The sequence below is a fragment of the Narcine bancroftii genome, unplaced genomic scaffold, assembly GCF_036971445.1.
Source record: "Narcine bancroftii isolate sNarBan1 unplaced genomic scaffold, sNarBan1.hap1 Scaffold_104, whole genome shotgun sequence".
NCBI classification, from domain to species: domain Eukaryota; kingdom Metazoa; phylum Chordata; class Chondrichthyes; order Torpediniformes; family Narcinidae; genus Narcine; species Narcine bancroftii.
The window spans coordinates 849,627-862,141 of record NW_027211818.1 but is presented as its reverse complement, the minus strand read 5'-3'; the positions used below and the strand labels follow the sequence as shown (position 1 = coordinate 862,141).

Sequence of the window (12,515 nt, the reverse complement as noted above, 5' to 3'; positions counted from 1 at the left end):
TTCCCACAGGCCGTGCGATTGACAAGGCAACATGAGCTGGATGGGAGCTAAGAATGAAAAGGGTGAGAGGAATATGGACTGGTTACAACAGCTCAGCTAGCAGGAGAGAGGGGCTGAAGGGCCTGTTTCTGTTTTGTCTATCTGGACCAGCTTTTGAGTTCAAGCTTTAAAAAACCCAATCATTTTTAAATTTAATATCAACGGTACAGAATGAATCAAGAGACAAGTTGTCTGTCCAGCAGCAAGCGTCGAAGGCACTTCCTGAAACGGAGGCTCTGAAACCACAGGGAGGTTCTGGACGGAAAGGGGCCCAGCTTCTTCTGGAAGGAGGAGAGGAGAGGCAGGGGAAATGCGGGGGAAGGGAAGGGGAGGGGAGGGGCTAGGGATGCCGTCCACCGTTCACCGCCCCTTTCCTCTACCCCGTTCCCCTCCCCTTTCCACTGCCCGTTCCCCACCCACATCCCCTCCCCCTTCCAGTCCCCAGTTCCCGTCCCCCGCTCGCCTCCCCCATTCCCCTCCCCCTTCCCTTCCTCCTACTCCTAACCCTAACCCCTAACAAAATCCTAAACCTAACCTTAACACTACCGATACCCCCTACCACCACTCCACGTCCCCTAACTCTACCCCAATCCCGTCCACTAAACCTAACTTTATACCTACGCCTATGCCGCCCCCTAACCCCAACCCTAATGCTACCCACCATCCCCTAACCCCAAACCTCACTCCTCCTCTACCCCCCTGCTCCTACCCCCTTCCCCTATACCTAACACAAGCCCACTTCCCCGAACTATAGACCTAACCATAAACCAAGATATAGCCCTACCCCATGTCTCCTAACACTAACCCTAACTCTACCCAACTTCCCCAACCCTAAACTAAACCCTATCCCTATCCCTTACAACCTACCCCCTTCCCCTAACACTACCTCCTACCCCTTCCCCATACCCGCACCCCCTACAACTACCCCCTTCCCCTAACCATACCTCCTACCCCTTCCCCATACCCACACCCCCTACAACTACCCCCTACCCTATCCCTTACAACCTACCCCCTTCCCCTAACCCTACCTCCTACCCCTTCCCCATACCCGCACCCCCTACCACTATCCCTACCCTATCCCTAACAACCTACCCACTTCCCCTAACCCTACCTCCTACCCCTTCCCCATCCCCGCAACCCCTACCACTACCCCCTACCCTACCCCTTACCACAACCCCTACCCTTACCCCCTTCCACTACCCCCTTTCTCCTACCCCCTTCCCCTCCCCCTCCTTCCCCTAGGAAGGGGAAAGGGAAGGCGGAGGGGAAGGGGAGGAGGAGAAGGGGAGGGGAAGGGGGAGGGTTAGGGGAGGGGAAGGGGGAGGGGAAGGGGAGGGGGTAAGGGGAAGGGAAGGGGAGAGGGGAAGGGGGAGGTGAAGGGTGGAGGGCTGGGGTTAGGGCATAGGTGTGAGGGCAGGAGAAGGGGAAGGTGAGCAGGAGGGGGTTGGGATGGAGGATGGGTAGAGGAGAAGAGGGGAAGTGGGTGAAGGGACATGGAAGAGGCAGGGAATGGGGTTGGCAGGGCCAGAGGGATACGACGGGGAGGGGTTCAGGCCATCATGATGTTGTCCGTCCTCTGTTCAGCTGGGATGCGAGGTTCTCTGGACTCGTGTCTTGTCTCTGAGATCGCTCCTTCTCCTGGGAAGAGAAATACGAGTGATAGAGATACTGTCTCTGAGGCCTGATCACAATGACTTTGGAGGGTCCCAACTCTTCCCCCATCATCCCCCCTACCCCTGAACACTGGAGCCTTTCCCCTTCCTCTGCTTTACCTGAGGAAGTCTGTTTTGGCGAAAACCACGATCTCTCTCTGCAGAGCTCAGAGCAACATGTGTCCATCAGGCAACACCCTGGTTCTCCATGATATGGCAGCAAGATGTTAGACAATCATGGATGGATCAGTCGAGACCATTCAGCTGATCCATCTGAACCTACCCCACAACAATGTTACCCTCCCCTCCCTCACACCACTACTCTCCATTTTTCTTGAATTCCTGTCCATATTAAAATCCTTTTCATGCCTTTTTTGGACCATCCTCCGCTACTACCCCGACAATGCATTCCAGCCACCCACTACATTCTGTGTGAATAAAATGTACCCCTCACGTCTTGCCTAAATTTCCCTCAGCTCACCTTATTTAGACGTCCTCTGGTATTCTCGCCCCAGGAATGCACAGAATATTCCAAGTGTGGTCTGACGAGAATTTTATACATCTGCAACGATACCTCTTGGTTTTTGAACTCAATCCCCTGACTCCTGAAGGCCAGCACACAATACACCATCTTAAACTCCCTCTCAATTTGCACAGCAACCTTGAGTGATATATGGAGCAGGATCTAAATATTTCTCTGTCCTGCACACTGTTCATAATCCTGCCATTAACCAAGTGCTCTGCCCACACATTCTTGTAATCCGCATTCAATGAAGATATTGGTCTATATGAAGCTACTTTTAATGGGTCTCCAACCTTCTTTGGAATAACTGTTATTCGTGCCCTTGAAAATTACTCTGGAAATAAACCTGGACCAGTTGCTTATTTAAGAACATCTGATTTACAGGATTGAACTCCATCTGTCACTTCTCTGCAAACTGGATGACCTATGACAACCTTCTACACTGTCTACAACATCTCTACCTCTGTGTCATCCCCTGACGTACCCACCCTTCCACTCCCATCATCATTCATAAAAATCACAAAGAGCAGGGGTCCCAGAGCAGATCCCTTTGGAGCGCCACTAGTCATTGTTCCATCTACTACTACCCTCTGTTTTCTGCAGACAAGCCATTTCTGAATCCACACAGCCAAGGGTCCATGGATCCCATGCCTCCAGACATTCTGAATGAGGCCTCCGTGGGGACCTTGTCAAGCACCTTACTAAAATCCTCGTGCAGCACATACAGACTTTGACCTTCATCTATTTCCGTTGACAGCTCCTCGAAAAACTCAATTTGACTCGTGAAGCAGGACCTGCTCCTCACAAAACTATCCATGAGTTTCCCCAGCATGTTTGGGCATTGCCCTCGGCCCCAGCATCTGCAGACTTCCTGGCCAGTCCCTCCCTTACCCCTTCCCAGAGCTTCCGCATCCATTAGAACATCAAGCATTGCTTCCCAGTACAGGCCCTTTGGCCCATAAAGGCTGTACTGACCTTTGTAAATGTTCTCCACAACCTTTACCTGTACCACACCCATAGGAACATAGGAAGTGGGAACAGGAGTTGGACAAAAATGGCCTATCGAGCCTGCTCCGCCATTCAATATGATCATGGCTGATCTAATTTATGACCAAACTCGACCTACCCTGCCTTCTCGCCATATCCCCAAATTCCTCTATCATGTAAAAATTCTGTTCCCTTACATCCACATGCTCGTCTCAGAGACTTTAATATGCACCTATTCTACCAACCGCTACCACTTTCTCCGGTGACGCATTCAAAGCTATCACAACTCTCTGCATAAAAAAAATCTCCCCTCACCTGAAGCGGATGCTCTCTGAGATTTGCACCTGACACTTTAGGAAAGGTTTCTGGCTGTTCATTCCATCTAAGCCCCCCACAATCTTATTTAGAATAAGTTATTAAGCTGTGGAAGGGGCAAGTTGGGAGAGGGAGGAGGGGAGAGAGCTGATGGGGGAGGGGTGAGAGCTGATGGGGAGGGGACAAGGCCGTGTTGGGGAGAGGGATCAGCACCCCGTTGAGGTGGTGAACGGACAGACATGGGTGGATCTACCTGCCGAAATAAAGGAGCAATAAGAAGGCCATCTCGGGATCTACCAGCATCTTCTGGGGCTTGATGTCTCAATGGAAAACCCCCTGAGGATGGAAGTAGGCCATGCTCTGCTACAGCTGGTACATGAACATCTGGCAACACAACGATATAACATGGCCAGCTCTGCCTCCACACTGGCCGGGTCTATATCCTGAGGGTAAGGGGAGGTGGGTGAAGGGCTCCTCCCTGCCAATCAACATTCATCCTCATCATCCTCTCCGCCCCTCTCCCCTCACTACCCTTTCTCTCCTCACCAATACCCATTGAGACCCTCATGCACCCTTCATCGATATCCAGTCCCCAGCGAGACTCAGCCAGTAAACTCCTTCATATCCTCCAACCCCACCATCCAAGCTTGCCCCAGTGGACAACTTGACCACCCAGACCCACAACCACCTTGATGTAGATCATGGGAATGGGCTGCTTGGCCTTGTTGAAGTGCTGGGCCATGCAGTGAACCGTCTCGGGAACATAGACCAGACCCAGATTCAAATAAACCTCCTCTTTCTCTTGGACACAATACAAACATGTCAGCTGGATTTACCCTCCAACACCCAGTGCCTCTCCCAACTGGAGTGCCAGCCCCTCCTGCTCTCTGTAGGCCTGATGCCCCCACTGCTCAACACAACATGGCATGAATCCAAGGGCTCAGCGAGCAGAGCGTCAACAGGCCGTAGTGGACCCGTCCGCTGCCCCATCATTCGGCTTCTGGTGAGACTGCACAAAATGTGCAGCTCTGACCGCCCTCCCTATTGAGGCAAAGATTCACCGGGAGAGAAAAACCATTGACGTTTCGAGATGAGAAATGTTTGCAGCCGGGTGTTGTCTGGGGTCGAACATGTGGAGGCTGAGTTGTTGGGACGATTCAGAGCAGGCGTTGATTTGGAAGGGCACCAAAAGGTTCTGGGGAAGTGAGTTATGGGGGAAAATACATTCGTGAAATGAATTGGGGAAAAAGACTGGAGGGGCTAAGTGGCCGAATTTGGCGACCTTGTCTTGTGGTCTTGGCTGCTGCTGTCTGGAGTTGAAATGGCAAGAGGTCATGAGTTAATGGGTGAGGAGCAGGGCAGCCAGTGTCAAGGAGTCGGCACTGGTCAGAGGGGCAGGATGGAGGCAACAGAGAGGCTGCAGCGAGACAGATCAATTGAAGGAATGGGGAAGGAAGCAGCAAATGATATGCATCAGAGTGGGGGTGGGGTGGGTGCAGGTGGATCTTACCTTGACTACAGAGGAGTAGAAGTTGAGAAGAGGGACGATGACGGTGTGATCCAACTTTCGCACGATCTGCAGTTTGCGGTTCTATGGCGAGAGAGGAACATCAGCAAGGCTGGGCGATGGTTCGGAGCCCTGAGGGGCGACTTGTCCAAGTTGAGGGGGGAGGCGGGGAGGAGATTTGTCAAGAGGTCTGAGGTGGTGAACTCCAAGGGAGGCCGAAATGGGGGACTCGTCGAGAGTCGGTGGGGGGGACTTTTTGTGTTGCTGGAGCGGGGACTCGTCAGCGGGTTCAATGAAGTATCACTTCCGTTTTTATGATTGTTTTCCCAGCTTCTACTAAACAATGAATTTGCAGAAAATCTTAGATATTTGCCAGGTGTGTGTGTGTGTGTGTGTGTGTGTGTGTGTGTGTGTGTGTGTGTGTGTGTGTGTGTGTGTGTGTGTGTGTGTGTGTGTGTGTGTGTGTGTGTGGGGTGGGGGGTTGTGTGTGGGGAGGGGGGCTGCTGTTGTGGGTTTGTGTGACTTTCTCTGTTTCCAAACCCCATGGCTGCTTTGGTCTCTGTCAGATGCTCCTCTTTCCACCCACCCTTCAAAAATGTGTTTGGGTGTTTGTCAATTGGGTGTAATTGTGTGAAACGGGCTCATGTGTCGCAAGGGCCTGTGAACGTGCTGTAGGCCCTAAAGTTAAATATCAGGGTTTTCCATTTCCACACAACTGCTCCTCCCCCTCACCTTGAATCTCTTGTCCTGCAAGATCTTCTTGATGGCAATCAGCTCTCCGGAGTCCACCAGCCTTGCCTGGTACACCACACCGAAAGATCCATTGTCGATGATTTTATCATCTGTGCAGGACACCACCTTGGGGACGTTGGGTCCATGACACAGAGTGGCCATCTCTGTTGTGACCTTATTGCCATGTCCTCTGGGGCAGAAGCAGCAGCATTTACACACCCAGAGGGTACACAACAGGTCATTTATCCCAACCCAGCCTTGCTGTCCAAGTTAGTCTCTACCCCTCCCTCTAACTCCCTTCCAAGGGTCACCTAAATGTCAGAATTGATCCTCTGGTGGTTTGTTCCAGCCTCTCAGTAGAAATATTGCCACCCCAGGTCCCTCTTTGATCACTCTCCTCAGACTGAGGCCAGTTCCGCAGACGTTCACTTTGTCTACGACCCTCCCTCCATGGGAGGATCGGGTCATCCTTGACCTTCAGCACGTCCCGGGGAGATGAACCACTCTGAACCCGACCACGGGTTTAGCAGAAGCCGTCCACATTCCCAGAAGCTCAGCAACACCGTGATCTTCCATGATGCAAGCGAGACCTCATCGCATGAGGGAGCAGGTGGGGCGGAGGTAGACCCATGCTTCATCGCTCAACTCTGCTGGGTCCACCGCAGCAGAAACACTTTCTAGCACCTTGATCCAGGTCCACTGGGAGAAAGAATCCTATCCCGGTTGGGGGGGTGTTGGGGTGTATGCAAGGGTGGAAGGGATCTTGTAACCACGGGGAGGAGGAGCGGTCCTGTCTCTCAGTGGACAGATCCCATTCCAGGTGGAGGGGGAGCTATGTCCCATTTCTGTTGAAAGGTCTGCCTTCCATCCCCCTCGCAACTTCTCTTCTCTCTCAGACACCTCACACTCTCCCCTGCCCCGATTCCTCTACCACACTCTCATCCCCCACCCAACACCACCTCCATGGTTTCCCCAGTCCTTTCCGTCCCCTCGCACCCCATCCCCCCAGCTCAACCCTATGTCCCCTATCTCTGATCCAATCTCCCTTGACATTAGCCTGTGGTGCTACCCATTCCTTTGTTCTCCCCTCCACTCCTACAGACCCCATCCCTGTATCCCCTCACATGCCATTGTTCTCCCCTCCCCACTCCCCTCCAGCTGCCTCATAAAGTGCCCTGCACTCAGGGTGGGGAGAGGGGAAATTAAATGCAGCCTCCATTCTCTCTGCCCACACTGGGTGAAGGATGGTGCCAGAGGAGGTTCTGTCCCAGTCGGGGAGCCTGTAACAGGCTCTTTATCTCACCCATGGGCGCAGGGTGCTTCCAAACACAACCCTGTTGATCAGAGTGTCCCTGGGATGAGGCAGCGTCCTACTCCGACACGTGGGCCAGAATCCCTTTCCAGGAGAGGCATCTTTCTCTTGCTGCTGTGCCATGGCACAACTCAGCTATGGCTGCCCCATGCAGTGACATCATCACCCCCTCTGTGTCATCATCTCCCCCCTCTGTGACACCTCCCCTCTCTGTAACACCACTAGTGTAATGGGCAGGGACATCCAACCATTTAAATCCTCCTCAATTTCCCCAAGCAAGAGGAGAATAATTCAGCTGGTCTAAATTACTCGTTGTTATCTATTCTAACTCCTAGATATTTGATCCCATTTTGCTGCCACATTTGTTGACTATTTTCTTGACATTGGCTCTAATCCCCCTTCCTAAGTGACATGATTTTGCACATATCCCAAAAGAACTTATACCCAGAGATCTCCCCATAGTCCTCCAGGGTGGAGCACAACTTGGGCAATGAGTGTGTCGGGTCTGTCAGATATATCAGAACAACTTCTGCAAATAAATTGATTTCATGCTCTTCCTGGCCTGTTCTGAAACCTTTAATGCCTGAATCCTGGCAAATGGCCTCGGCTAATCGCTCCATGGCCAGTACAAACTCACTCACTGGGGGTGTGGGGGGTGGGGAGTCAGACCTTCATCGGCATGCCTGTTGGCTACCTCTGTCCCTCTCATCTCGACATCAGTGGCTCAGGTTGGGGAAGTCTGTGCTGGCTCCTGCAGTGCACAGCAGCGCTGCTGGACCACCTTTATCTCCTTATTTTCCTGGGCCCTCTCCAAATCTTTCCTTTCTATGACCTCACATTTCTTTCTCAGGAGAAACACTGGCAGCCAAAAGGCACCCTCTGATTCCCCTTAGATTTTGGGAACCCCGACTTCTTGAAGTGGGACAACATGTGGTGACATATTTTCTCAAAATGTGGATCCAGGAGCTTGGACCAGTCTACCAGTTTGCCGTGGTCTGCCAGCATGCTTGCCAAGCTCACCAATCCTGCACTCTCGTCAGTCCACCCGCAGATCTTGTTCTCCCTGCCTGCACTATAGTTCCTGTCCTGATTCCAAAGCATCTCCACTGCAGCTGTGTTCAGTCAGAACTCGAAGGACCCTGCTCACTGCACCAATTATTATATGTGTGAAACTGATTCGAGGGGTCCCAAGGGTGGCGAATTTGAACACAGTTGTCTTTTATTGACACATGTAGTGAAGTCGCACGAGGAGTAAAAGACACACACAGACACAAACTCGCCGGATTAATCAATACACTTGCAACCATTCATGGATAGAAGACTTGACAATCAACTTGTCACATACGATGCCTTGAACAGGTCATTCATTCACTCATTGATATTGGATGCCTGTGGGTGGTAGGGGATATGCAGGTGGCCCAAATACTTGGCATCACCACCCATTGCTGGTCGGACGTTACCCGATAGGGTATTCCTTATATGGAGCACACTTAAAATGTGCTTTATAGGCCCGCTGGCAGGACATCCGAGTATGTGCTGACCATCGTGAGAACATATCACTTTTTATTTTGGCAGGGGAGAGGCCTGATATGGTCAATTTATCAGACTTGTCCAGCTCCCGAACTCCAGCGAATGTGGCCCTTGGTTTTAATTGCTGACAAATAGGGCATTTGGCCATCACAGTTCTTGCAACATCATGAGACCCCCAGATCCTCTGTCCATCATAGTGCCCCCATATGCCCACATTTATGATGCACCAATGCTGCCAAGGCTCCGGGGTCACTCTGCTTGGGGAAAATAGTGGCAGAGCATATTTGAGCAGCTCAGTCCACCGTGGCATTGCGTCAGCTTCAGCGGTTTTCCTGGAGGTGTGTCCATCCACGTGGTGGACCCTGACTATTCTTTTGTTGTTCCACCTCTCAGAGGATCTGCCAGTGCTGTTGTCCTCAGAGCAGGCAGCCATGGATCTGCCTCCCTGTCTCCTGCCGCCGACCCATCCACACTGACGTTCTGTTTGGCACAGCCCAGAAATCCTGTGGCACTGATCGGAAAATAGGCTCCTGGGCCCGCCTGGTTGTCCCTTTTCGTATCAGTGCCACAGCTGCCAGCTTGGACATTTGGCTCTCCCCTCCACCACACCCTCTTCTGTCAGTACTTTATCTGTGGTGGGCTGGAGCGCTCCCACCTTACACCGCTGTTTTCTGCACCTCCACCAGCCCGAGCCGTCAGTAAACCAAGCTTTTTCCTGCTGTCCAGCATCAAGGGTGATGAACGGTTTGCCCCAGGCCATGGTGCCAAGCTCTTCTCGGGGGTCATTCAGGTGGGAGGCTGTCACTTTCGGGCAGGACATGATCTGTTCTTGCAAGTGGCTCAGCCCTTCGGGCCCGGCCTCTGTGTGGTCTGCCATGTACCACTTCTTCGGTCCGCTGTGAGTGGCATCCGCAGATTTAACCCATCACATGTTGGGGAGGTGTGGCTGGAGTGTGACTGTCTCTGCTGTCATCTGGTTCTCTGTGGTGAGCAGGCGAGCATCTGACACTCAGATGGGGAGTCGCGTGAGGCAGCTTCCAGGAGGGAATTGAACCAGAAGCTGTGTGGGACTCGGCAACCTTGCCTCTTTCGCTCGAGGCTCCACTAGGCCATTTTCTTCATGGCAGAGACAAGTAATTCAAAGGGTGTTCCAGTTTTGAGGGTTTGGGGGATGCTTGTGTTCAGTGGCAGTGGTATTCAACAGTGTGTTTTGCCATTTAAGATGCCATTTGTTGTTCAGGTCATCAATGAAGCGGAGATTTTTTTTTCTGGGCAACATTGTACAGTAGATGGAGGGGCAGGGTGAGATGGGGAATATGTTGGCACCAGTAACCCAAAAGACCCACAAAACTTTGTGCCTCAACTTGTTGGTGGGCACCGCAATGAGGATTTTGCTTTGAGCAACCATTGATATTTCTCTGCTGCCTGGATGCTCAGGAAAAGGACTGTTGGACTAGGACCCTGGACCTTTTCCAGGTGGTGCCTCCCTAGTGCCAGTGTCTGGGGTGTTGCTGCTGGTGTCCAAGACATCCTAAAGTGGGCCAGAGGGTGTGGTACATGGAGATACCAATGACATAGGGAGGAAGAGGGACGAGTTCCTGAAAAGTGGGTCCAGGGCGATGGTGAGAGCTGAAAAGAAATAGCACGAAGGGAGTCATGTTGGGATGACTGTCTGGGCCATGCGACAGTGAGAGCAGGAACAGAATGAGGTGGAGGATGAAGGCGTGGCCTGAAGGTGCGGGTTAAGAGCTCCTTGAGGGCATCCTATTTGCCTAGCTCGGGAGGCTGATGTCGGAAGTCGATGAGCCTTGTTTCATGAGATACATTCTCCAATCCAGGAAAGCTCCTCTGTACCCGTTCAAATTTAACCTGAGGAAACTGTGTTCATGGTGGAAATCTCTGCAAACACACAACCGGTGTCCTGATGAGCAAGAACATCATGGAGGAGTAATGGATGTCATCAGCGGTGATCTCTTGGAGGTGGAACTGTTCCTTGGCCTGTTTGAACCCCACGTGTGGCTGCGACATCCAGAACGTTGACAGCTTCAACCAAACCATCTGAAGAGCCACCTGGACCGTGATCTTCATGTCCAACTGAAGGGCTGGGTCCTGCTGAGGTCACCACTGTAGCAGGCGTGCTCCCGCGAAGTCTGGAAAGAATGACATGCACCCAAGTAGTGGAAGTGGAAGATAAGTTGCTTGAACATGCAGCTCCAGCCTTGGGTCGGAAGGCGATCCTCCTGTTGCTCATTGTTTCCCACCATGTGGGTCATCCCCTGGGATGAAGGGCATTGGCCCCAACGAGGTCTGCGCTGTCAGCGTGTTTGTCGGCTCTCTAGTGTAGTGGCTCATGTCTCGGTTAACAGGCCACTCCAACTCGATATGTCAGAAGAATATGGAGCCCATATTTACCAAGGGTGGGTGTGCATATTTACATGAAACCCTGACACTCCCTTTCACCTGAAGGCCTCTGTTTATTCAATGAAACTTTAAAGTAACAGACACTTCTGTTGAGGCGAGAAGGGGAGGGGTTAGGATATTGGGAATGGGGGTGGGGGGTGGTTTGTTTATTCTTTCTTTTATAGATGCCACACATTAGATGAGCATTATTATTAATTGTGTGAATTTGTTGTGGTTTTAAGTTTATAAATATATTTTAAAATGATCGGCAGGACCACGAGTGGCAGATAGGATCATGGGGACTCTCTCCCCCCAACCCACCCACCCCAAATATCAACCGGGTTCATTGTCGTTGTCAACGTCGTCGAGGATCCATTCCACCTGCCCACAGCATTTAGCAGCTCTTCTCGTCGGGAAAGAGGTCGAGGAACATCGGAGCCAGTAGCACCAGGCCCAGAAACAGATTCTTCCTGCGAGCAGTGAGAATGGAGAATGATGGATGACCGGCTCAGACAAAGACTCTATGACCCTGCTATTGATTCAACAGAATTTATTTCTTTTTTGGGAGGGACTGCAAGTGTATCATTTGTCTCTCTGTGCATAGGTCCGGTTGTGTGTTTGCAGAGGTTTCCACCATGAACACAGTTTCCTCGGGTTAAATTTGAACGGGTACAGAGGAGCTTTCCTGGATTGGAGAATGTATCTCATGAAACAAAGTTGACTGAGTTCGGGCTTTTCTCTTTTTCACCCCAAAATTAACTTTATTCTAAAATTATTGACCAAGAGGACAACTGTTCCATGTCTTTTCTCATCCTCGTGTTGCATGCCTATATTCCCTTCACTGCACACGTTCTCTGTTTAACATCATTCCACCACTTTGCCACCTTGTGGTTACTCCCTGCACTCTGTGGTTGAAGGGGTTCCCCTTAGTCTCCGCCCATCAAGACCCAGAGGATTAGCGTCCTTCCCCACAGCGCCCTCGTGTTGGCTGCGCCAAGCCTCAGTGCATCTCTCAGCAACGTGGAATAGGCCGGTGGGCAGCGTTCCCTCACCCACATGTCCATGTGCTAAAAGACCAGCAGGTTAACGTCGAACAGTTATGCCCTTCGGACCTCGATGTTGTGCTGACCTATCAATTCCAAGCAAAATAAAAACTAGACCCTTCCTCCTTCATAACCCTCCATTCTTGCAATGGAGGGAGTGCAGAGGAAATTCACCAGTCTGATACCTGGAATGGCAGGAATGACTTATGAGGAAAGATTGCACAAATTGGGATTGTACTCGCTGGAGTTTAGAAGATTGAGAGGGGATCTCATAGAGACATATAAAATTCTGGCAGGACTGGACAGAATGGATGCAGATGGGATGTTTCCAATGGTGGGAAAATCCAGAACCCGGGGCCATGGTTTGAGGACAAGAGGCAAACCATTTAGGACCGAGATGAGGAGGAATTTCTTTACCCAGAGGGTGGTGAATCTGTGGAATTCATTGCCACAGAGGGCAGTAGAGGCAGGTTCA

The 12,515-nt window shown here is 51.5% G+C and overlaps 1 protein-coding gene across 1 annotated transcript; it reads right to left on the bottom strand.

Annotated features, from left to right (window-relative positions):
• Window positions 1-1,235: 1,235 nt before the first annotated feature.
• On the bottom strand, window positions 1,236-7,189 carry LOC138750187 (glycogen synthase kinase-3 beta-like). Its single transcript, XM_069912332.1, has 4 exons — window positions 7,059-7,189; window positions 5,756-5,945; window positions 5,027-5,107; window positions 1,236-1,677 (listed from the first exon to the last, which is right to left on the bottom strand). The coding sequence occupies exons 2-4, from the start codon at window positions 5,915-5,917 to the stop codon at window positions 1,597-1,599; spliced, it is 324 nt and encodes a 107-aa protein (XP_069768433.1). The 5' UTR covers window positions 5,918-5,945; window positions 7,059-7,189; the 3' UTR covers window positions 1,236-1,596.
• Window positions 7,190-12,515: the final 5,326 nt, after the last annotated feature.